A 25,519-nucleotide genomic window follows, 5' to 3' on the forward strand; every position below is an offset into this window, starting at 1 on the left:
TTCTAGTCCGCCAGACTAACTTCCCTTGTGTTCCCTGAAGGGCTGGATCGGGTCGGCTGGATGTTAACGCCAAAGTTGGATGAGGAGCAGCTCCTTAATGGCGAGATCCTGGAGAGTCCGACTTCTGAGGGACCGAGCGCTGAACGGGACTCTACCTTCAGTAAAGATCAGGCAGAGCAAGGAGGAGCCGTCCATGCTGGTCATAGGGATGACTTGGCTCTGCTGCATCATATGGGCCCTGACTTGGCCGGCGGGCCGAGGCCTCGATCTGTCGCTGTTCCGTCCATGACAACTGCCAGTAGCCTCCAGGAACCCCCGAGCCCGGTCATCACCACCTCCCCACAGGCTGCTTACATGTCCAAAATCATCCCCAACGCCATTCTCCCGCCTTCCATTGAGGTCGTGGAGATAAGCCGCGGACGGAGCCGCAGCAGCCTCCGAACAGTAAGCAAGAGCAGCCTGGTCCAGCCAAGTCCTGCACCGTCCCGGGCTTCTTCCAGAGCTTCGTCCACCAGAACCATGTCTTCCAAAGAATCGTCCTCCTACCCTCACACTTCCAACAATCCCACAGATAGCTCTGGCTGGAGCAACTCAGACTCATCTGAGACCTTGGTGTCCGACTCCTCGACCATCTCGAGCAGCAGCACCCCGAGACAGAAGTCTCAGGATGAGGTGGACAAAAGTTCCATCAAGGCTTCAACCAGTAAGGCCTCCAAATACTCCACGAATGGCAAAGTTGTTAGTAACGGAGAGCACGTGAACAAAGATGGAAATTTTGTTCGAAGCCTGTCTGTCATGAAGCCGAAGAGGGCGCCGCCGCCACCAAGTCGTTCATACTCCCTTCACAAGGCCAAACGCCGGTCACGTGACCTGGCCGACTTGAGAATCGTAACAGGGGCTTCACCTCTTCAAAGCATTTCAGCGTCAGGCGAGGAGAACGAGAAGAGCGGTCCTGGTTCCACCACTGTTGACAGCCCTGGATACAACGGAGACACCAGCTCACTGGACGACTCTGCTGGCTCTCTGAGTCCTTATGAGTCCAAGATTTTTGGAGATAAATTCACCTCTAAAGACATTTTGAAAGATTCCCTTCAGGTGACCACACAGACCCACGTCGTCTCTCCATCCAGTGGCTACTCCAGCCAAGACGGCACCTCCCCTCAGGTTACCAAACAGCTCCCAGGGTCGTCTCCGAAGCATAAGAGAGGAATATTTGCCAAGCTCCAGAGGCTCTTCCCTGGGACCTCGACCGCAGCTGCGCCATCAATCAAACAAACTTTGGATCCAAAAAACAACCAGCAGCTTTTGGTTGATCCTGCAAGTTTAAGCCCCTCGGTCAGAGCCTTGAGAGAAATCTTCAACATTCCTCCACATCCTAAAGTCCACGCACCCCCCCCTCCTCCTCCAGAGGTGTGGGTTCACAGCAGACGCAGCATCGAGTTGCTACTGGGACCCCCGGTCCCTGATAACCTCCCCGCTATCATCAAAAAGAACCCGAAAGACAGAAGACAACTGAGGAACTTGTCAGCGCAGTCGGACGGGTCTGCCAGAAGTCCAGCCGCGAAGACAAAGCTTTCCCGAGGGGAACAAGTCAACAGTGCGGCTCAAGTCCCCAGTACAAAGAAGGTTGAAGAAAGTGTGCTTCTGAACGATGCAGTTGAAAAGCAGAGCAATGAAAAAGTGACTGAGAAAGTAGATGTGAATGGAAATAGAAGAGTGACGGAAGAGAAGGTTCGAGCAAGTTATATGTTGAATGAGATGTTGGCGAAGGCAGCAGAGAAACGTGAGGAACGTCTGACGGCATTGAAAGAAGAAGGAGAAGCCAGAAGCAAAGCTGAGTTGGTGCTTCCTATTTCTCTAGTACGCAGGTCCCCGTCCCCCTCCCCACCTCCGTCGCACCACCCACCCCAGCCTCCTGACAAACAGGCCGCAAAGGTTAAAGCTGTAGTTACATCTCCTGAATCCTCCTGGCCGCCTCCGCCTCCACCTGTGGCAGAAGCCGTCAGTGGGCAGGACGATCTGGATTTCCCCTTCCCACCTCCCCCGATCATCTCTGAGGACAGTTTAGTTGTACCTGTGGCAGTGCCGGTAGGCAGCGCTGTCGCAGGCCCAACCACACCTATCCCCATAGTGATCACAGAGTGCGTCCAAACCAGCGCCTCACAGGAGGCAGCGCTAACAGCACTTAATATTCCTCCACCTCCATCCTACTCTGCTCCTCCACCCCCTGTGAAGATAGTCTCCCCTGCAGTGCCTAAAAAAGTTTTACTCCCAACGGTACCAGAGATTGTTCCACAAGAAGCGATTCTTCCAGAACCCAAAGACATTTCCTCTCACCAAGCCCCGCCATTGCAGCCTCTAAAGGTTGTCTGCTCGACACCAAAGTCCCATGCACCCCTCCATGAGTCCTCTCAGGAAACCTCCAAAGAGCTTCCTACAGAACGAATCAAGGTGATTTGTCCCCCTCCTGAGCTCCCAAAAGCACAGCCCCCTTCAGGCATTAAAGAACAGCCACCCAAAGAGAGCCCACCTGAGGAGACCCGTCCTTTAGAAGTCGGACAGCTCCCTCTCCCTTCACCAATTGTTGCTCCACCACCCATAGATAATTCCAAAGAAAGCGCTCCCCCCGAGTCTCTGACCATCCGTACACCTGTCCAGGAAGTGGTCCCAACAGTGGTTACAGTGGCAGCGCCTGCGCCAGAGTCTCCCCCTCCGCAGGTTATTGAGGTGTCTTGTGTCCCTCTGGTCGGACACACTCTCTTGCCTTCTGAAGACACATATCAGACCACTGGTCTGCAACCACCCCAAACTATTCCCCCGCCACCACCCATAGAACCATCATTAGCCCCGCACGAACAGCCAGAGACTCAGCTGACTGGACTTCCACCTGATGATCTGGAGAAGAACACCAGTCCAAGTGTGGTAGAAACTAACCTTGACCTTTCCCCAGAGCCTGCGGTTCTTGATACGGTTCTCCTGTCATCTGACACTACATCCCAGAACACTGTGCTTAAGACCGAGGAGGTTTCTGTCTCACCAGAACCTGAGGCTCCCACTCGACCAACAGTTGTCATAGAAGAAAAGTCTGAAACAAGTCCTTCACCTGTAGCGTCTTCAAGCACAGAAGACAAAACCCCAGAGCTGTGTGATGCTCCTGCTGTACCAGAAGAACCGACTCCTGTTGTCAGCGTCTCTCTCTTAGAAATGGTGAAACTGCGTTCTGCGCCTGAGGCCACCAGAGTTCAGGAAGAAGCCCAGACTCAGGTCACTGCAGCTTCTGAGCCCAGCAATGCTGCTCCCTCCACTCATGAGGCTCCTCAGAAGCCTATCAGAAAATCACTGATCCTCACAACACCTTCTTCTCCACCTGCTGTCATCACTACTGAACCACCCGCACCAAAGTCCCAGTCACTGGTTATCCACCCTCCGTCTTCTACAGGTGTCACCCCTGCCACGAAGTCCCCCACCGCAGTGACGGCATCGCCATCGATGAACCTCCAGGAGGTCATCCGGATGAGGACAGCAGCCAGATCTAAAGAAAGCCCCGCCACTCGTATCAGCCTGATGGCTCCAGCGTCGCCGATGAACCTTCAGCGATCGCCCACCAGCACCGCCAGCTTCATCTTCTCAAAGAGCAACCTACCGGTGTCTCCTCCGGCACAGAAGCCTGCAGAGGTTCTCTCAAAGATCGGGGAAGCAGAGTCACAGAAGAAAGTTGTGAAGATGCCGCCGCCTGTGGCTAAAAAACCCAAAGCTAAAGCGAGTGATGAGGAGCACGCCACCGGAGGACAGTCAGACGCCGACAAAGGTAAGCGTGAGTTCCTCAGTCAAGTGATGAAGATGTTGATACCACGATAACAGAAGTCTAACTCCACTCCTGTCCTGCTGACTCATCAGACAAAGCCAACGGGAGGATATCGGTTGCTGCTGACGGAACATGATCTGAGGAACTGACGCACAACAGGAAGTTTGTTTGAGAGACGCTCACTGCTAGCGACGCTGTGGATATCCAGGATCGTTTTATTTTGTTAACGGTGTGGGTTTCGAGTACAACATTTATCTTTCTCAATACCAAGCTGTCCTTAAACGTTACTGCTGAGAGCAGGCGAAATGCTGCCCTCTAGTGTCCAACAGTGCTCGCACCGCTTCTGTCCTGCCGCGCTTGCTTTCGGGACTCGAGGGTTGTAAATACAGCAACATTTGTAAAAGGGCCACTCTTGTTTCCAGAGTCCCCGCACGATTCCTGTTTTAAAAAAAAAAACAAGTTTTAAGTTATTTTTCTTTCTTATTCTCGTCTTTGAAAAGTTTAATAAAACTCTAAAATCAATATATTATATACAGATTTATGCAAGGCTCGTAGCTCGGTTTGAGACGTCGCCAGCTTTATGAGTGATGGATTTCTCTTTCATGACCTTCATTATAATCAGGGGTCATTAATCGACACACATTATTTAGAAGCACAAAACCTGCTGCTTTGTTACCGACGTGTTTGTGGTCTGAAAGGGGATGTTTCTGTGCGTAATGTATTGACGCCTGGTTCCAGAGACTTGTCGTAAATGATCACTTATTCAGAAAGTTAAAACCTTTTCTGTCCATATCTGCTTTTTGTTAAAACTGAAGATTGTTTTCGGACCCATCAGTTTGTCGGTCATCACGGTTTACGGTGATAAAAAGAACATTTAAATTAAAGCAACAAGATCAGAAAAAAAACTCATACCAACTGCTAAATATTAATACTAAATTCAAGTTAATTTCATTTACAGTTATTTTACAACTTGAGCTATTTTATTTCACAAGTTTGAAGTGGGAAATATTTTACAAAAGTATATTCCAACAAGTTTAGGCTTAAAAGGCTTAAAGTTTTGTGTGATTTATTAAGATGCATGTCAAGTTGAAATCCTTTTTCGGTTTGATGTTCATGTGCTTATTAAAATACATACGAAATCATGTCATGTGATCATTTTATTGGCTCGGATCAAGCGTGAAACTAGGTCCAGGGGAAGTACCAGGTCTGCTCTGGGCCACCCCCAGTCTTCCTCTGCTCCTCGTATGCCTTCATTCCTCCTCGATTCTGTGACTTGTTCCAGCTCGGATAAGGTTTTGAGCCCTCCTGTGACCCGGAGCCTTCTTCTGGGTCGGTCCCTTCCCACAGAGCCGGAGACTCCATGTCCACCTCCTCCATGTCAGAATAGTCTTCATCTGCTAGTTTGTTCACAATTTCCCTCCAGAATCTTGGACTGGGTGGCTCCTCCCAGTCAATGCCTTGGTGCTCAGAGAGTGGCTGGTCAGAAACCAGCAACTCGCTGCTGGCCAGTCCTGCAAGAAAACAAAGACAGATCTTTTCATGAAACTTGACCTGGTGACTTCTGCTACTCGACTCACCTTCCATGATGTCGGTCGAGCTCTTAAAGGCAACGCAGTGTGAATCGCAGCACTGGCATATCGAGTCGTCGCCTCGCAGCGCGGTCCACCTGTCGCCAGGTCACACAAACACTCAGCCCCGGACAAAATGGCTGCCTCCACTGGTGCCCTCACCTGTCGCTCACGTAGGAGCAAGACTTGTGTGAAGGACCCGGCTCCTCCGTCGTGGCAAACAAATTGCAGTGGATGCTCATCTGGAGTCAAAGACCAACAACAGCTTTTGCCTCCAAACCGTGTGAGACAGCATCGACCTCACCTCAGTGTCAGGGCTGGAAATGAACTGGAAGGCCTTCAGGGAGAACCTCAGCGCGTCATCGGTGCGGGAGACGAAGCGTGAGGCGCCCAGGTCTTTCTTGCTGTCCAGTAAACAACTACAAAACACCCAAAAATCAAAACTCTTTCCGTGACGCAACTTTAAATTCCCAGTGAATTACCCGAAATTGTCAATAATCGTGTATATCTTGGACGACTGCGGGCCAGTCGATGGCGCCGCATAGCAGTTTTTTATGTACAGCTTCCCTCCAGGAGGCATTTGAGGGGCAGAGACTTGGATATGCACTGTCTCTCCTGGTTGATAGACCTGAGACTGAGGGGTGTCGCTCCAGAACTCTGTTGGAAACAATTTCTCAAGAGAGTTACATTCTTAAAGCTCAGTTTGGGTACCACTTCGGAAGGAGCCTTAAAAAAAAAAAAAGCTCATGCATGTCACTTCCAGGGCTCCGTAACTCGGGTAGTGATGCGAACACATTTAAATCCTACCATCCATCAGTTCCATCTTGAAGTCATTCGGACTCCCATTCAGGCCCTTTCTGAGGACAGTGGTTTCCCACGTGGGTTGCACAGTCAGCTGGTGAACATGGTGGTCCCTGCGCAGAACCATCTCAGCCACTTCAGCGCCTCATATTTCGGTATAATCCTCACCTCTGGTAGTGACACTCGATCTCCACTTGGATTGGATGCGTCCTGAGCGGGAACCGCATCGGTGACGGCACATAATGGAGCCGGAATTTGTAGATTAAATAGGCAGGTGTCAGCTGCCAGGAGAAGGTGGAGGTGAGAAGGAGATTGGGGTTGAAATATATATAATAAATTCATGACAAAATACCACTCGCGTGGAGTCGCAGGCGGTCAGGGGGTAGGTGAAGAGCATGTCGCCGTGCGCAGCCAGGACGCCGTTACTTCTGCAGCTGCCGCCCAGCCTCAGCTCGCTGGCGTCCGCTTCCAGCCCGTAGAACGCGGGTTTGACTCGAACCACGAAGTCCGACGCGGCGCAGGTGACGGAGACATCCGGGAGGTAGGTGTGCGCGGGGACGTCGAGGGCTCGGTGTGCGGCGGTTTGAGCGTTCTCTCCGGAGATATTCCGACCATGGTGTTGCGGTCTTCTCAGCTGGCGCGTGGGCGCGTCATGGGCCTGAGCTTCGGCTAAAACCGCTTTGGTGGGCTTCCTGTGACGGACCGCGGAGTCAAAGGTCCTCGCCGAGCAACCCCACTGGTAAAGTGCTAAAACACTTAAGGTGAAATAAATGCAACGGAGTGCTTTCATCGCAACAGACTGGGTTCTCGGTCTTCGCTGGATGAAACGTCAAGGCTCAGTTCGCGCACAGGTGGCGGTAATAAGCTAATGGGCCACTGGCTAAACTTGGAATTAGTGTTATACATTCAAATTAAAGCCAAGAACTGATTTTAAATGAGCTACAAAATCGCTATTTATTCACATAATCATAATTTTATTGTAAACCTCCCAACATAAGGAGCATCGGACTGAAGGACAAACAAATCAGCAATACTAGGCTGTGAACTGTGTTTGACACACCATAGCAATATCAAAAAGACATTTTAGCATGTAACGCAAAGTGAAAATGACGGTATTTGGGCGCATGGATCTGATGGGTTCTTGAACAGAATTCCTGATCCAGTGTGTCCTGGATCAGACTGAACCGATCCAGGCCTATACCGACCTCCATCCCTAATAAAAATGTAGGAATCTTCACCAAGTATTACGCTTTAGACCTCGGTGTTGATTCATATTTCCCAAGATTATTCTATTTTGATTCATGATTCATTTTTGATTTATTGAATAATTCAGTCAATTTAGCCAGAGAATGATCAGGGAACCAGTGTTGTAAATAGAAGAAGAACCTTCTAATATTAAAAATACTCATTTTAAATTTACGTTCTGGTTGAAACTACATGCCACAGTACTGAAAAAAACAACATGAAATATCGATCGCAATGGCAGGTTGGACTCTCCTGTAGAGATGGAGCGTATCAGTCATGTGACTTCTACTAACATGATTCTAAGTTATGCAGAGTGAACTGTGGGCGGAAGCGTTGGCAGAACATCGACCAGCAGGTGGCGCCATTGGTTTTGTCTGCGCGTCATGACTACTTTATCGACAGTTGATTGGATCTTACTGATGATACACAGGTACAAGATAAAAACCAGTGTCTGCAAATCTATTTAACTAGGAACAAGAGCAGTTCAAGCCCTTTTATAGCATTCTGCCAACCATATCTGACTTAAGTGAGTGAAATAAACAACAGAGCGTCAAGACTTGCAGCACTCTTGGTCGGGCAGCGCTGGAACTTTGGCTCTTAGATTCTGGGGTGGAAGTGCTTGTCGGTTACCTCTGTCCACTCTGATTTGATGTCTCTTCCCACGGAACTCAGTTACCAGCAATCAAGTGTTGTCATATGTTACACAACTACGAGCAGGAATTTGGCAACTCAGAAGATATGTTTGCGCTGGTTCTTGGCTCAGATGCCACTGGAAGTTTTGGTCAAATAATGTGTGACATCAGTCCACTGAAATTCTGTGCCCTGTTCCCTCTGAATTCAACTAGTGATTCAATACTAATAACAGAAAGATCAAAAACTATACTGGTTCTCATCCTTTTTTCATAAAACAAAATGACCAAAATTTTGCTTTGGATCTTTTTTAGCATTTATTCCCTGCGTTATTGTCATTTATTTGTTTTAAAATGCGGAGCGCCTCGACCCCTGCTGGAGCTCCCACGGTGTGCTGTGGGCAGATCTATAAACACAGCTCTACATCCCGGGGGAGCAATCACGCTCTTGTGAATTATTTATGTTGTCATTCTCATCTTTTTCTCCCAAAATTCTGCTCGACTGGTCCCTTTTTTTATGACCTGTTCCATATTGTCGTTTCTTTACCAGGGAGCAACAGAGGTCGGAGGTGAGCGCTAGGGGAGGGTGTGTCGGGGAGGTCGTGGGGAAAAGGACGACACCTCTTGTATAGCACATGTGGACAATCCCATGGACTGTCCTCCAGGAACAATCCAAATTCCTTCACTGCATTGACTGGGATGGTGCTGGGACGACTGAGTGGGTGTTGTTGACTACATTAGCGGGGTGAATCTGGGACCTTCAACCCCCCCCGATCTCTCCTACCCTTCTCACACATATGCCACTATAACAATGAAGAACAATGGCGGGTACTTGAAGTTAAGCTCGGGTGAGAGACTGGGGGGAGGCTATTGTCGGTGTTAAGCATTGTTAATCCCAACAATGTCCCTGCTGAGGAAAAAGTTTTCATGAAAGAATATGTGCAGAGGAGAGTTTTATGGCGCCAACATCAATTCTGTCTGACAGAGAGCTTGTGTTTGTAATGCTTCAGTTAGAAGTGCAAGCGCAAAATGCTTGTGATCTGTTAGAGGTGATCGACCTCCAAAAAAGTTGGGTGGCTGTTTTAAGCAAAAGCCTCGGCCTTTATAAGTGAAACTCTGCAACAATAACAAACTTTCTGAGACTCTTGCATGTTTCATGTTGAAATACAAGTGTTACTATTGCAGTGCATTATGGGACTTGTGAAGAATTATGTCGGAAAATACTCAAATGTTTGACTCATTCTTTAATCGCAAGCATCCGATGGATCGACTTGAGAAGAGACGCATGTGTGTGATGACAGATGTCCGTCACTACTCAGTCCCATTACCCGCACTTAAATCTGACCCGGGACAGTGAGGTCTTTGTCTCGGTCACTGAGATGAGTAATTAAGCAGAGAGGCACGCCACGGATCATCAGGATCGATCAGTTGGTCGCAGGGAGACGCCGGCCAGAGGGCGCTATATGATTCTGACCTGGCGTTGTTCGGTCATGTGACGTTGGTAAACTCTGACCTCTTCTAAAAGCATCTGTTCACTCCATTAGCGTGAGGATGGATCAGGTCTAAGCACCGCTCCTGTCTGGTTTTGACATGAAGGGTGTTGCGGAGATTAAATCTCCGGGCCTGTGGGGTCTAGTGCTGCTGGGTTTAAAGGGTTTGTTTGTGTCTTTACCTGGTTTACAGTGGGAATTTACATGTGGCATCTGCTGATTCTTCAGTCTGTTAAATGTCTCTTTTTATATGCAAATGTTGTGATGTGGCTGAATGCGTCGTTCATCTGAAGGGAAGGATTTTTCGATTGTTTTAGAAAGACACCGGATTGACTTGGTATCTGTCTGTCTGACATCCACACATGCTTGCTGAAGGTTCCGCCCATGTGTTCAGATTAAAGGCCTAAACAGGTGCTGCAGTTCTTTTCAATGACACAAGTAAATGCACAACTGCGCCGCGGTGAGTCGCGCAAAAGCCGTTGACATTTGTTTAAACACAAATGGCTGTTGACCAGTTTTGATTTGGATGACGCTCTACCCTGAATACAATAAAACGCATTAAACATCTGAGATAACTTGACGCTTGTGTTGGTGAAACTCATCTTTTTTTTTTTACAGAGTTTAACGTCATTTTTAAAAAGACAGAAGGCTGAGAGGAGTAAAAAAATGTGATGCTTATTTCAACACTTTTCTCCTTCATTTTCTGTTTGTTTTCACTTATCTTGCTGGTAGCGCGGCAGCTCAAGCTAGCAATAACGCCACATAACTCTCACTTGCTCCTGACTCACCGACTTTCATGAGCCATTCCCACAAGCGTTTAGCAATTTAATCAAGTGTGATGTCATCAGTTTATAGCCGGTGGAGTGTGATTAGGTTATCACTGGAGTTGAACTGAAATATTTGTCGCGTAATCCTTGCTGAACTCAACAATCGCACCCAGATAAGTCTATGTTGGAGTGGTCATGCCTCATAACAGAGGAGACTCTTAAGCTTTATTGTGTTTAGCCTCCGTCCCAAGTGGTAAATAGGAATGATAAAAGGCCTTTATTTCTTGCTTTTAATGAAACTTTGATCGCGTTTTTGGGAGACATTTGTGGTATATTGCGTCTATACTCATGAATTATTCATGCAAAAGTAGAGGTAACTTTATTTATATTTTTACTCCTTGAGTCGTCATAAGTGTTTCCAAACGTTTTCTTTGTATTTAAAACTCGTTTTGCAAAATTTTTGATGATAAAAACCGGAGTCATTTTTTTTTTAATGTCGCCACAGCAGTCGCCTGAATAGTATGGACGCGCGAGTGTGGGGCTCAGACGGGGCGTGGCTATGCAAATGAGGGCCATACCCGGATCTAGTGCTGCAGACCTTCTCAGGCTCCTCCTGCTCCTTCAGCGCCTATAACAGGATATTTCACTGGCGCGAAAAACGCACTGTGTGGCTCCATCACACACCGCGGGGCGGTTCTAACGCCTGTTGTGTGAGTTCAGCTGCTTCTTTTTTTATGCCTTTAATTGACCAAAAACCTGCGTCGGAACCGCGGATTCAACTCCTAAACGGGTTTTTATTGTCGCCACCGGAAATCTAAGGTGAGTTCTTTAAGACAGTAGTCAAGTTTTAAATTCAAGGAATGGCAGTCAAAAATCCAAAATGACTTTTTTAATAGGTTTATGAGTGAGTTGTTAAAATTGGTTTGTTGGTGTGGACCGGGTTATTGTGATGTTTGGCGTTAATATGTTGCGATCAATTGATTTAATGAAAGACCGGGGTCATGTGGAGCTGGAAGTTGATGTGTGTGTTTTGCCTTCAACAGGACGCCCACGAGCTCCATCCTGACTGGATTTAATCTGAAGGGATTATTTACAACGATGGAATACGATTGTTTCCAGGACTATTTCTTCCACGATTTTGACACGGAGGAAGATTTTCACACTTCGACCGCACCGAGCGAGGACATCTGGAAAAAGTTCGAACTGCTGCCCACGCCTCCCATGTCCCCCACGCGGTCCTCCCTGCACCTCTGGCCGGGAGAGAAGCCCGCCAGCTGGCGCGCCAAGCTCCCGGCTCAGGACGAGGACTGCGAGATCTTCTCCGCCGGGAACGGAAAGATGTTGGGAAACCTGAGCTCCATTATTATCCGGGACTGCATGTGGAGTAGTTTTTCCGCGATCAAACAACCGGAGAAGGTGCGAGCGTCGGCGGCGTCCCCGGCCCCGGTGAGAGCGAGCAGAGGGCAGTGCGTCCCGCCCGGAGCGCCGCTGGTCGCCGCGGCGGCGGACTGCGTGGACCCGGCAGCTGTGCTCACATACCCGGCCAACAACAGCTGCAGGAAGCCGGCGTCGTCTGGATCCGAGTCACGCTCCGATTCCTCGGGTAAGGAAGTGCCCGAGTGCCCCACCCTGCTCTTTTCTTTGGATTATAAAACCGTTTAACGACGTTATTTGGAGAGACGTGGTCTGCTGTTGCATAACTGTGGTCTATGGTGCAGAGGGGTGACGGAGTTCACCGTCGCTGTAAAGCCCCATATTGCCCTCACTTAAGCGACCTTTCACCCACTTTTCATGGCTTTAGAAAGAAGCAGAGTCTGTGAAAATCGTTTTGATCTCGATCGATATCCTGAAGTCTCCGCATCAGCGGAGTGCGGTAGAGGGGCGGGGTCCATGGGCATATGCTCCTGCACCCCTCATGACAGAGCTCCCCGCCAACAAGTCTCATGCTCATTGATACTTTTTAAACTATTGTGTTATTTCCATGACAAAGGCTGGCGTCACGGGGCTTTTGTCCTCTGGCCAGGGGGCAACAGTGGAATGTACTTCCTCATTGCCACTTCTGGTTAAAGAGTGATCTCTCTTGATGCGGCCCTGCACCAGAACCGTGGTTCTGATCCGCCTTTGGTTGTGTTTCTCATCACAGATGATGACGAGGACGATGAAGATGAGGAGGAAATTGATGTTGTCACGGTGGAGAGCAAGCAGAACAGGATGCGGGTGATGAATGTCCGGCAGCCGGTGACTCTGAGGGTGCGCGCCGACCCTTGCCCCAAACGCTTCCACATGTCTGTGCACCGGCAGCAGCACAACTACGCCGCCCGCTCGCCAGACAGCGACCCGGAAGATGAAGACGACGATGAAGAGGAGGACGATGATGACGAGGAGGAGGAGGAAGAGCTCCAAATCAAGCGCGTGTGCTCAAGGTCCAGCAGCTCCAGTCCAGCGTCACGTGGCTCCCGACCCGCCTCCCCGTCCAGCTCGCCCCAAACCTCGGACGCTGAGGACACCGACCGCAGGAGGAACCACAACTTCCTGGAGAGGAAACGGAGGAACGACCTCAAATCCCGGTTCTTAGCGTTACGAGATCAGGTCCCGGGCCTGCAGTCGTCCAAGGCTCCCAAAGTGGCCATCCTGACCCACGCAACCGAGTACCTCGCCAGGCTGCACACCAAGGAGAAGCGGCAGCTCCAGGAGAGGAAGCGCCTCCTGATGAGGAAGCAGCAACTGTTACGGCGCCTGGCTGAGCTGAAGCGCTCCTGAGTCACGCTCCCAAAGGAAACAAACGCTACCCTCAGATGACACGTCACTTTCCAAAATCTTTTATATGACAATACTCCTCATGTACATATGTAAATACCGTGGAATGTTGCTGTGGGCTCCTTCTGAAACGACTGCTGTGTGAGTTTTCTGCTCTGACACAGAAGCTATGACCAAGATACTTCCTGGTATGCTGTTGTCCTGCTGTGAGCATCAGGGTGTGTGAAGTGTGTCGAGATATCCTCCGATTTGCACATGAAAAAGAAACGTGTAAATGCCTTGACGTGTACATATCAACCAGCGCTGGATTGTGATGTAAAAAATAGCTTATAACTCCTGGCTGGAATCATGGATTTTTCCTCAGAGCTCTGCTCCTCTATGTATGACGTGCCTCCGGGCATCGAGAAGTCTCTATTTTCTTAAGAAAACAAAAATGGACAAAAAAAGAAAAGTAGCACTGCTGTACTTTATATCCACATGTCACTTTGTGATTACAATGCATCCCCTGATTTTGAAGCATGTTAACATCAACTGCTACATTAAATTTTTATACCACATTTGCATACAAACTACTGTCTCTTGTGATTTTTCTTTTTGAAATTGACTTTCACTGCATCAATTTCCATTCATTTCATTGGTTTTTATGGAGATTATTTTGTCTATAAATGTCACATGCAGTGGCGCGGTGTAATCCAGGAATTCAATCCTCGTCCACTGGAGATAATATCGCCAGCAGACGGGCGCCAACTGGTTGATTTCCCGCCCCAGTATCACGTTCCAGTGTGTCGCATTAGCCAGAGTGCAGCTGCTGCCCCACGCTGCTTCAGAGACGGCTCGTCATTGAGACTTGCCCTTGAAGAGCTGTGGATGAGGCCGGCGAGGATCCTCCCCTCTGCAGTGGCTGCTGCATGCTGGCCACCTGATGTGCTCTCAACTAGGTTACACACACACACATGCGCGCGCGCACGCCGCAGTCGGTATCTTTAGAACGCTCCCAGAGTTCCAGGGAAGGGGCTGCATGTTCTCGGAACCAGCGCTGTGATATAAGTGCTTTTCTGCCACATTTATACACACATCGATCATCTTCTGCCATAAAAAGATACAGCCAGCGATAAGTGTGCAGAATGTAGTGATCTGCAGCATCACAAGCCTTTTCACTTGACCACATAATATTCATCACATTAAAGATATATACTGAACGCAGATCACCTGTTAACCTGAAACACAGTGATCACGTCTATTTTGAACATTAACACAGGGAATGTTGCTCAGTTGAAGCTCCTCTGAAAACAAGGAACGTAATGCGCATTATATGGAGACCACTGATTTTATTTTGAAAACACAGAGGTGAATTATTATTTTTACATTTGTGCCACAGGTTGTGGTCACAGGGAGAAGCTCTGGACATGGTCCAGGTTGCAACATTTTTTTAGCTTGAATGATAATGCTTTGATGTTTGTTGGGTATGTTGAATGTCTTTGTTGTCATTGGCACGTTGAATTTCCCCACTAATAATAGACCATCTGATGGAATCTAGTCTGTTGACATCATTCCAAGGTTAGTCGACAGGTACCTGCAGAGCAGCCCAAGATCCATGACGTTTCATCAGCATTTCCGCTGTCATCTCTACTGTTTCTCCAACCCTTTCATGGCCCTATGGAAGGGTTGGAGAAACGTTGAAAGAAACATCCTGGCATCCTGAAGCATGGTGTTCTGTTCACTGACAAGTCATTTTGATTCACTGACAGACAGTTAAGGATGCCTCAGCAGTTTTGGGGAACTGCCCAGCAGCAAGGAATGCAGCCCCTCAGGACATTATTCAGACTTATAGCTATTGATGCTAATGTTGGTCTATAGAGGGTTTTCACGGTGCGTCATCTCCGCGTCATCCAACCAGGAAGCTGCCATGTTGGAGATACTCTTTGTGTGATATGTTAGTTTGTGCTTAAGTATTGTGTGTGTGTGTGTGTGTGAGATAGCTTTTTAAGGGAATGTGTGGGTTGCCATCAATAAATATGTTCTAAAATAAGTTCTGTATTCTCTTCCACAGCAATATAACGCAAATTAACAGTCATGTACGCTATACTTTTTTGCAAAATATTCAGTTTTGCCATGAAGGTCCTGGTTCATCTTTGCTAACCACAAGCGCCTCCTTTCTTCTGACAACTTCTGGCATTGTTCTCCTTGATCTGTAATAACACTTGGAAGTCAATAAAATTTCAAATGTTTTTCACGATCGGAACGATTTGTTCTGTTCGTTCTGTGTTGATCAGTGAGTATCTCCAACATGGCGGCTTCGGAGTTTGATGACGCGCCGTGAAAACCCCTCCAGCGATTTGCCATTTAGGCCCTGCTTTTCAGTTTGTGTTAAATCTTTGGTGGACTGGCTTTTGTTGGCCGTCCGCACCGACTGCATATCATTTTTTGAGTTCAATGTTCTATTACTCTGTTATTTGTGACAGGTTTTCCATCCTATTTTGACCTCATTTACATTTCATCTTTTTATAACAGTTCATTTTTAGGGTCTCATGAAGCACTCTCCATATTTTAAAACAATTATTTTTCATATTTTATTGTGTTTCCATAGGAGCCCAGCAGCAGGGGAACGTATCGGACTGGACAAGGCCTTGCTTGTCTGTAGGTTTAGCAGGTGAACTTCTTACATGATGTTTGTGATGACTTCGGCGTGTCGTTGTTGCGGTTAATGAGTTATTGGCAAATCAATGATTTATATGATGTCAGTAAATAGTTAATTGACCTGCCATAAAAGGACGTTCTGAGCCGCTGTATACTGACTGAAGACAGATTCAGTGAGGAAGACTTTGAGAGTGACTTGAGTGAAGAAGTCTCTCGCTGCTGATAGATTCTCTCTTTCACTTCAGCGTCCATGTGGAATTTGTAGCTCGGTCAAGCTGGCCAAACGCCGCGCTCGCCCCTTTCCTCGGCCGACTTGCTAAAACCAACACGGCAACATCCAGCCTCTGGTGGAATCCACCTCCTGAAATAACTTATTTCTCTTCACCAATCCGGTTTCTGGCGCCCGGTGACACCAGTCTCCCCAAGCTACAGTTACACCGGTTGTCGGGCGCAAAAATGAGCACCAACAAGCGTTTTGTTCAAGTTCAGCCTGACAGGCGAGTGAGACACACCCTGAACTCCAACCGTCTCACACCTCACCTTTGTTACCTGCTTGCATTCACCTCTCAGGCTCCGTTTTCAGCCCCAGGGGCAGGATTTCGCTATTAATGACCTTGTAATATCAGGAACATTTTAATTGCCTATAACATAGCACACACCTTTTCATGTCGATATAAACAACCGACACACCGCTGCTGCTGTAGACGCACTTCTGCAAAGCTCTCTGCAAAACAAGGGTTATAAAACATCCGTCAGCAGACGTTGAACTTGAGCGCGACCTGTCCTTCTAGTTTCTGACACCTCAAGTTACCCAAGTCAAACACAAGGAGGTCTTATCCAACTCACATGAAGTGGTAGTCAATGAAGCTCAGAAGCTCATATTTCTCCATCTTCTTCTGCCCTACAATCAGCTCCTCATATGGAGACGTGCCCTTTAAAAACAGTTATGTAACCTTTTTTTTTCAAAGGGCTTTACATTTTCCAGCTGCTAAATCTACAGTTTCTGGAGTGTAGAAGGGAAGCAGAGTATCCAGAAGAGACCAGTGGCACTTCAATATCCAAAGGGGCCACACTATTGTGACAGTGGAACACACACAAAAAAAACTAGCCTTAGTGTGATGTGAAAATTTACAAATAAAAAATAAAAAGCATAGAAATTAAAAATAATAGTCCAATGAAAAGTAATATTTTCCTTTTTTTTTTGTTTGAAATGTATTTATTAATTTAACATGATACATGAATATTATTCACTGTGGGAAAAAATGGGGGAAAAAAATGCTACTCAATATTATAATAAGTTCTGGTAAACAGCTGCATAATCCACGTAGCAACTCCCTAGAAACCCAATTCATTGGTATGAAACAAAGACGCGTGATTATTTTGGAAGTCGGGAGATGCCAGTGCCTAAAATGCTAAACTTAGCATTTAGCTTCAGCTAGCGTCTCTCAAGGACTCATCAGACATTTGCGCTAAAAGAACGCCCGTCATAATCTATTTGCTTGAGTCTGTTTGAGATGATGCAAGGTCATGTTAAGGATTTTAGAGTCATGACTCAGCTAAAACGCAACCAGCATCCTGGTTTTCCAACCGTTTCATTTGTGTTGATTGAAGTGCTAAAGGCGTGGCGGCTTCCTCTCACCGCGTCTGCGAGAGGAAGACACAGCTCCTTTGTCCCCATCAGCGCTGGTGCAGACAGCTGAGAATTTCTCAAGACGGCACCTCTGGGACTTGAAGAAAATCAGAGTTTAAATAGATAAAGAGCAGCTGACTGAACATTCCGTCTGCACGCTAACATCATCGCTGAGCAGCAGCTCGACAGGAAGTCGCTTCAAAGTTCAGAGATAACTCTGAATTAGTGAGAGTAAAACCACCAAGACATGAGGTGAAGTCTGTTGGCTTCAACTTACACCTTCACACCTCCTCACTCCGCCGGCGCCTTTGTTTAGCCGGAGCTAAGCGCTTGTCCTGAGCAGATGTGTTGCGTGCGCTAATGTTGACCACAAACAGAAGTCAGTTGGGACACACCCCACTCACAAAAAAAGCAGGAAGGTGTCTTCCTGAAGGAAACAAAAAAAAAAGTAAATGGATCTCTTTGTCCTGCAGGATCCTCTGCTCCACCGGTTTAATTCGATAAACCTGCCGGACCTGCTTTTCTCCTTGCAAGTTCATGTCTCACGCACACAGAGCGGCTTCTGGAGGGCGTGCTCACTTTCACACACTCGCTTAGAATGTTAGCGGTGCCGCGCTCCGTAGGCGCTTCACTTTTAACATCTGTGTAGTACATTTGTAGCTAGCTAGCGTGTGAAAGATAGTAATAACCAATGTATTACTTTAATTTAAATAATGTTATGCACTGGATTATCTGATAGGCTACACAGCTTTTCTTTTCTCATCTTTTTTTTACAAAAAAATGCTCATACTACAACCAGAAAGGAACAGGGAGCGCTCCTTCGGCCCGCTCACACGCTCAGATACGACTGTCGTCTTCATGGAGGCAGAGCCTCAAACTAAATACTAGAACTGTCTCAAATGCTCACTTCCTTTTTGACATCCTCAATGAGCCTCATTGGTGGTTCCATCTCCAACAGTCGTGGCCCAACTCTCCCTCTGAAACATCCAATAATGTCATGATTTAGGCCTAATACATGTCACATGGCTATTGACTTTAGAGGCTTTACTAGTACATTTGGCTTTAGATGGTTATAATTTCTGATATAAAATATGCAGCATATAAACCTTGGCAGTCAATGATGGGCTTCCGACTGTGTGTTTGTATCTCCTACTCAGCAATAATGAGGCCTTTGTTCTTGGTCATCTGGCTGGATGCATGACAGGATGACATGTGACTGCTCCGCTGGTGGCCGGCAGTAAGTGTGCGCTGAGGGTGGGACTGTGAAGAATTGATGATTTGGCTGACTGGAGTGCAGCGTACGTGATTTATACATCCTGCACTCAGACTTGTGGCGAAAAAAAAAAAAAAAAAAAAAAAACCTCAGCCTCATTGATCTCTGTGGATCTGTCTCTAAAACGGCAGAGATCTTCCCGCTCCATCGCGTCGGCGACTGAAGATGGACTTCATTGATTCATTGATTCAGGTGAATGTTTAAGTAGGAGGTGACTTGAGCAGATGTGGAGTGGATCCTTCAGACCGCTGTGATCGAACACACTCTGTAGAAGAGGACGCCTTTGTTCTGTACTGTGGCGTCTGCTCATCCATGAACGACTTCTCCAACAGAATCGTGTTTTAATGAGATTAAGTGATTAATTCCTGCTGAATAAATATCGCACACGCGAACGCAAGCTGTTAGCGTGGATGCTTTTATTGCTTGGTCAGCACATTGAAGAGGTCCAGGCTTCCCTCTGTCCAGGTGAATCCTGGGGCTGCCTCCACTCTGGGTGCAGCCAAGGCAGAGTTTGTTTTCATGAAGTTGTGGCTCAGTTACAAAGATGTAAACACAGGTTTAAAAACGTTCAGGGACCAAGTTTTAAAAGGTATTGGACCAATGGCCTGCAGATGCAACCGACTCTACTGTTCTACTTCTCGCCCTGCTGACTGGGCATCTGTCGCTGTAGGAGGGATCAGTGTCTCCAGGTCAGAGTACAACCCTCTGGTGCTCTCTTGACTGAAGATCCTGTGTCAATCCGGCTGACCCCAGGCGGGACCATCCACCCTCCAGCCATATGGGGCCAGCTTACATTAGCATTGGAAAAAAGAATATTGGCTGAAAAACAGAATATAGGCGTTGACAAAATAAATGTAAAAATATATTCTTTTTTTTTTTGTATAGTTTTCTACCTCAATACAAAAATCTTTCTGCCAATATTCAATTTTTCAAGTTCTATATTCTTTTTTTCATTCGCATATTGGTGCAACCTGAAACGCGAACATTGGCATTGAAAAAAAAATGGGTTAAAAAAAGAATATAGGAATTGAAAAACTGAATATTTGTATTGAGGTTGAAAACTAGAACAGTATTAAAATTAAAAATATTTCTAGCCCTGTATATCCATGGCTTCAGACAGAAAGAAGCAAATGTGCTGGGAATGTATCGCAACGTCACTTAAATAGGAGGAAAATCCAGACCAATGCTGGATTTGTGTAACAAAGTTAAACTAATTCACCATTACACACGAGGAATTGACCCACTGGGCCCTTTTAAACCTGCGTTTGTGATTTTAGAATTTTTTCCCACCAGTAAGTTGAGATCCTTTTCTATGACTGACACGATTTTAACCGGTTGATTGAGCAACTCCTGAAATGACGCTGGAATGAGTTACTGGAAAGTAAGGGGACGAACTTTCGAAACTGCGACAAATCTCTTCGCTCAGCAGTTTAGGAAAGAGAGAAGCGCTTTCAGTCATTGAGCAATGTTTCCACCAGGCCAGCCGGTTATGTTCCGACTGGTCTGGCTTGCATGGCATGTGTACATTGCGTGTTTATACAGAGGTAGAGGAGGGGAACCGAGCATGAACCCTCTCTCTCCAGGATCATGGTTCAGCAGGCTCTGACCCACATGTGAGAGTATATAGGACACGGCATGAACATGAATGGACTTATCGGACTTTTCATATCTGGTTTATGGGACCTTGTTTCCTGCTTGTCTTCCTGCTACAACTGCTTGAAAACACCAGCAGCTCACTCCGCTCGCGGTCCACCTCTGTGCCTACTGACCCACATTCCTGCCTGACTCTGTCATGGGACTTGTGGCGGCAAATACACAATAAGAAGCTCCACTTAAGGGTTAATATATCAGCTTTCTCTTCCCGTGCCCTCTGTGTTTCCCACTCTTATATTTAGCTAAAAACAGTACCCCCTTCCTCGCCTCTCTGAGTTACGATTTCCTGATGTAGGTCAGTCTCATGTGCGTGTGAGGCGCCTCATCCTACGGCTGTGTTACGTAACAGCCATGATTCAGTCAGAACAGCCTGTATATGTTCCCCACTTTTTTTTTCTGGAGACTCCAGCTGACTGTTTGGCTTGAAATAGGAAGCAAGTGCACAGCCGCTCAGATTTCCACAGTCGCTCTCCTGACTCACGGTCGACGTGCTGGCACTGAATATTCATATTTTGAAAGTAAAGTTTGGTAACAACTTGACAGTGAGTGGACGTCACACTCTGTATAGAGATGAAAAAGTGAACAACGATGGATGTTCACTTGTTTATGATAATGAGCAACTGCTGACTCATCATTTTACCTTGCTCTTTTAGTCTGATCTGTCAGTGATAGACTGACCGTTTATCAACCTCTGGTTGTTTGGCAGCAATTTCAGGAAGTAGCAGCGTTGCCCAAGTGTACAGGCTCCTCCCACTTTCACTGTCATTTCTCATCATGTGCGAATTAATATTTCCGACGGTCCCACGGTTGAGGGTGTCGCCCCACCTCTCAAGGTGAAGCAAGAATAGACACTAACTTTGTGAGCTCAGTTTCGAACTTCAAAGTCCTGAAGGGTCCGATTCCACCTCTTTATGTTCCTTTCCGGGCCTTAAATAAGATGGAGCCGCATCTATAACCACAGCTCCGCTGCTGAAACCTGAAGCTCTTTCATCGCGTTACCTCATCCGGGAGGTGCGTCACTTTGATCTGACGTGTCACCCTAAGGCCTGTGGGCTGCCAGGGGCCGTGGACATAGTGAGATCGGGCCTGGAACCTTACTTTGTTTTCCCGTAAAACAGTTATTTGGGGAAACTATGATTTTTTAATTGTGAAAACAAGACAGACCTGTCCACTACATATCCTGAGTCACATGTCTATGAACCCTATCAGCTGTGTTTCTCTGTCCTTTTATCAGCTAAAACGGCAGGATAAGAAGTAGCCGTATCAAAGCTATTTTAAGGGCGGAAGTGTGTTACTAGCAGGCTGATACAGTATGTGATCTAAAAATATGTGCAGCGACGAAGAATGCGCTCTAGCCATCTGTGACAGAGGAATCCAGGGAGTCCCAGTTTCTAACTGTAATGACTCCGCCTCCCCCGGACTTGGTGGTCTCCTCACTGCTGGGCAAACCCTGAGACAAACTGTTCCGCCTCAACTTCGTACAGAAGTGCAGCAGCAACCCAATTCAGTCGAATGTTTTGACACTCTTTAGTAGTATGAGATAGAAGAGAGGAGGTTTTCCTGGACCATAAAGTTCCGCTTGCACAGACTCAGTCCTCAGCTGATGGCTAATTCAGTCTGTTTGGGGTCAGTAGTAGCTGAGATAATTTGGCCAGAGTAAGCATTGCAGCCATGCCATGTCACTGGAGCTGGCCTTTCAACTTGCCCGTCTAATCTGGACCTAATCCTAATCCCGTTAGTGCAAACACTGCGCAGCCATCTGTGCCCAACACACAACCACCCTGATGATAATGAACCCGTCAGAAGGTCTTGTCGGCGTCACGCTGCGCGGCCTGTCAGTGGATCACGCTGAACTCCCCGACACACCTGTGACCGACTCTTGCTCCAAAAACAAGTTTTCTCACTTGAACTTGGCTGGTTCATCTGACTCGGTGAATATAGGTGTTGCTATAGGGCAGAGGTGGGCGGTTAAATTTCCTCAAGGGCCACGTTATAAACTGTCGTGAGGAGTCATCACGCGGCGATGACTATGAAACGTGACGGAAATAAATCTTAAGTAACAAGGATGAAATGAACCATAAAAGGTTCAGTGGAAGCAAGGATATTAAGAAGTAATAGTAAAGTATGATGAACCCTATAAAAATAATTTGACATGCATTTTATTTGAATACAAATCACAATAAATCTATGTACCAAACATCGAAGATGAAAAGGCAATGTCTTTCAGAATTTTTTTTCAACGAATTTTGAGGAAAATACTAAAATGACAAACGAAAAGAAGAAACTAGATACAACTGAAGCAGGATTTTAAAAAACTACAGGAAAATGATGACTTATAAATTGTATAGTTTTAGTCTAACCTCATAAGGGCCGCAAAAAACACAGGCAAGGGGCCGCATATGGCCCCCAGGCCACACTTTGCTCAGGTCTGCTATAGGGGGTCTTAGCTGAGAAACAAGGCTCCGACGGGTGATGTAACATCGGTGCTGGTTAATGGATAAGCAGGGGGCACAGAGGGGGAGAGAAGCTCCACTGTGCTCCCCTCACCCTGGCAACCCTCCACTCCCAACAGCTGGCAGCACCGAGGTTCTAATTTGAGACCTGTGGCTGCGTACAGTGCAGCTAATGCCACTTCAGTGTTCTCATTTATCTGCTGTTTAAATACCCGACACTATGCAATGTTTTTGTTGATATTGTGTGCTCTACCTCTGATACCCGTTTCACAAGAAGTGGGTCTTGTCTTCAGGTCAAAAAGGAGCCATTTTTCATGGGGTGAGTTTCAAGCCTGTGAGCTGGACATGGCAGACACGAGTCCCATAATAAAACAGGTAAAGCCTCGGTTATATAAAGCCCATATTGCTGGCCCAAGGCTGAGACTCTAGTTTTGGTCCCCGATGTCACTGAGCACCATTAGGTGGAGAGTACCATCAAAGGTTATTGATCCTTTGCTCTGCATATTTAATAAGCTCCTAACCCCGTGGAGAGTTGCCGGCAGATGTGGCGCCATCCGCTTTTCAGTCATGTCATCCAACGTGATCTGCGATCGGAATGTCAAGAGTAAATAAATATTTGCTTCGTGATGTCACCGTAGTCACGGGACAGCGAGCCGATGCCAGGAGCGGAACTCGTGACACGCTTGTTGAACGCGCCTGACAAAGTGAAGACTGACAGTGCGAGGAAAAGAGGCGTGTCCATTTTCACATTTTCAGCCATTGAAACCGCAGCTTTTGGAAAACACGGATTTGGAATCGGCTGCGACGCGAGGTCTCACCCAAAACAAAACCATGGTTATCTTCATACAAACGTTTCCATCTAGGAATGAAATCTACTTTTGTCCGTCTGATAAATGCTCCGGTGAACACCATAGAGCAGAAATAGAACGATAAATTCACGTGCGGCATATTCGGCCGTCGAGCCTCTGAAGATATAAATGAGTCAGTCGCAGTTTAACACTGGGCCGCTGGTGCTTTGTCAGCCAGCAGATGTTCCATTGTTATGCTCAGTGGTGTCAGGTTGCTTCAGTTGAAGTTGGGACACTTGCTGCATCTTTTGAATCCATTTCCATTGACCCCCCACTCCCCAGCCACTGAGGGAGAGAGAACCCCAGCCCCCCACTTTAACCCCCCGCAGGCATCTATGTTGCCCCCGCTGCCGATATCTATCCCCCTCTAGCGCACTACTTTGTGTGCTTGTGTTCTTTGTCTCCCCCCTCCGTGAGGCCTCTCTAATCAGCACCCCCCCAACCCCCCACCCCTCACACATCAAAAGCCAATTTACTGAATTTAGTGACGATTGTATTTGCATAAAAATGCGGTACAATTCTGAACTACAGCAAGCAGTGATTCTTATCAGGCTCAACTATTATCTGTGGGTGAATGTGGCCTTGTGCTGAGCGGAGACAATTCTGTCCTTTCTGTTGGCGGCTGAATGCGGCTGCTGTGGCGGGTTGGGCTCTGAGTGACCACCACTGTTGGAACTTATGTAACAATCCGTGCCCAGCTTCCCTCTTCACCACTGGGCCGCTCTCTGGGTGTGTGTGTGAAACAGACGGACAGCTGTTGTAACAAGGAAACACACAGCTCGCAGCACAGACTTCCTGTTTTTGTGTGGATCCCAATGGAGGCAGGAAGTCAAAGGGACCCCTGCTCTTTTGGCGCGGCTGAATTTCACAAATGAAAAGACGCCGGTGCAGAGTCAGCGGAGAGCCACTTAAGACGGACTGCCGCCGTCACCTTTCCTCAAAACCAATAAACCTAATTCGATTAAGCTCCGACACCAGAGATGGGAGCTGGTTTGGAGCGGCACTTTAGCAAATACGTTTCGGATCATACAGTTCGCTCGCTCCAGGAGACCTGGTGTCCTTCCTCCCCCGGTGATCCGTGCTCACCCACCCGTCACCCCAGCCAAGCTAACATGAAGAAACAGCGGTCCTTTAAGGGCATCACCAAGGTTCCACAAGTCCTGGGCTCCGCACAAATGCTGTCTGAATGAGCAAATGCCAGCTTTGTTTCTGCGTGATGACAGGCTTGTTCGGCAATAGCTGCTAAGCTTTCCCCAAGCGACAACCCAACCCTGAGCGTGGAATACACCAGAGTAAACTCCTTCTCAGTCCTGCGGTCGGGACGACTTTTCAGTCCAAAAAAGAGTGACTCCTTGAGGAGCGCCACCCCAAGGCGTGACTCTAACCCAACCATTGTCTTTCTCTTACATCACACACTAGCATCCACTTGACAATAGGCGATATTTGACGCCTCAGGAGTGAGAAGTTGTTGAGACCGAGAGCCACTTGTTTAATATTTGGAGCTGCCTTTTGTTTTCTCGACGCAGATCCAAACAGAAAGGTGACAAAATGATAGCGATAACTGGACTGGCGGCGACATGTGTGTGTAGCAGACCTAACCTTCCTGTTCTGTTGGTCCAAATAGACACATCCTCTCAATAAATGGGATACATTTTCCAAATAAAGACCCCATTCTTTTCCTATTCTAGAACTCGTTCTGTTCTTGAGCGTGGTCCGCTAGTTTCAACACAAGTCACGGCAAACAAATGTCGCCAAAAAAGTTCCTGCAGCTGATCCACAGTCCTGCATTATCAATGTGAAGTGTGTGAGGCTTTGTTTCCTTGGGTCTCTCAGGTTCATTTCCCGGTTTAAAGGAACCGGCGAGAACAAAGACGGCGGTGGCGAGCAGACCTGAGCGCCTTCTTTGAAAGGCTGATGAAGGTTTTAATAGCGCCCGGTCTTGCTTCCAGCCCCGAGGCAATGT

The 25,519-nt window shown here is 47.4% G+C and overlaps 3 protein-coding genes across 4 annotated transcripts in view; 2 read left to right on the forward strand and 1 right to left on the reverse strand.

Moving 5' to 3' along the window:
- The window catches only part of LOC128746961 (uncharacterized protein KIAA1522 homolog), a 29,199-nt gene extending 24,231 nt beyond the window's left edge, over window positions 1–4,968 (forward strand). The window contains exons 7-8 of one of the 2 annotated variants that reach the window (XM_053844383.1): window positions 41–3,808; window positions 3,898–4,967. In XM_053844383.1, the coding sequence (XP_053700358.1) occupies window positions 41–3,808; window positions 3,898–3,941 (3,812 nt within the window). In that variant the 3' untranslated portion in view covers window positions 3,942–4,967. Of the gene's footprint in view, window positions 1–40; window positions 3,809–3,897 lie in introns of both variants that reach the window. The other variant, XM_053844384.1, reaches the window with a different exon arrangement.
- Window positions 4,969–4,987: 19 nt separating this feature from the next.
- Window positions 4,988–6,964, reverse strand: LOC128747081 (zona pellucida sperm-binding protein 3-like). The gene is made up of 8 exons (XM_053844630.1): window positions 6,527–6,964; window positions 6,343–6,455; window positions 6,181–6,287; window positions 5,856–6,030; window positions 5,673–5,792; window positions 5,536–5,610; window positions 5,383–5,471; window positions 4,988–5,316 (listed from the first exon to the last, which is right to left on the reverse strand). Exons 1-8 carry the CDS (start codon window positions 6,962–6,964, stop codon window positions 4,988–4,990), a joined length of 1,446 nt encoding a protein of 481 aa, XP_053700605.1.
- A 3,983-nt stretch (window positions 6,965–10,947) lies between these two features.
- LOC128747495 (protein L-Myc-1b-like) lies at window positions 10,948–13,620 on the forward strand. Its single transcript, XM_053845419.1, has 3 exons — window positions 10,948–11,124; window positions 11,349–11,908; window positions 12,449–13,620. The coding sequence occupies exons 2-3, from the start codon at window positions 11,404–11,406 to the stop codon at window positions 13,063–13,065; spliced, it is 1,122 nt and encodes a 373-aa protein (XP_053701394.1). The 5' UTR covers window positions 10,948–11,124; window positions 11,349–11,403; the 3' UTR covers window positions 13,066–13,620.
- Window positions 13,621–25,519: the final 11,899 nt, after the last annotated feature.

This window comes from Synchiropus splendidus, chromosome 16 (genome assembly GCF_027744825.2).
Source record: "Synchiropus splendidus isolate RoL2022-P1 chromosome 16, RoL_Sspl_1.0, whole genome shotgun sequence".
Lineage (NCBI taxonomy): Eukaryota > Metazoa > Chordata > Actinopteri > Syngnathiformes > Callionymidae > Synchiropus > Synchiropus splendidus.

Excerpts from the sequence above, each read along its gene's own strand:
- LOC128747081 (XM_053844630.1), bottom strand. The coding sequence starts at position 6,964 with ATGAAAGCACTCCGTTGCATTTATTTCACCTTAAGTGTTTTAGCACTT. Across the intron at positions 5,611-5,672 it reads AGCCCTGACACTGAGGTGAG|CATCCACTGCAATTTGTTTG; the intron begins GTCGATGCTGTC and ends ACTCCAGATGAG. Across the intron at positions 5,317-5,382 it reads CTCGACCGACATCATGGAAG|GACTGGCCAGCAGCGAGTTG; the intron begins GTGAGTCGAGTA and ends GTTTTCTTGCAG.
- LOC128747495 (XM_053845419.1), top strand. The coding sequence starts at position 11,404 with ATGGAATACGATTGTTTCCAGGACTATTTCTTCCACGATTTTGACACG. Across the intron at positions 11,909-12,448 it reads GTCACGCTCCGATTCCTCGG|ATGATGACGAGGACGATGAA; the intron begins GTAAGGAAGTGC and ends TTCTCATCACAG.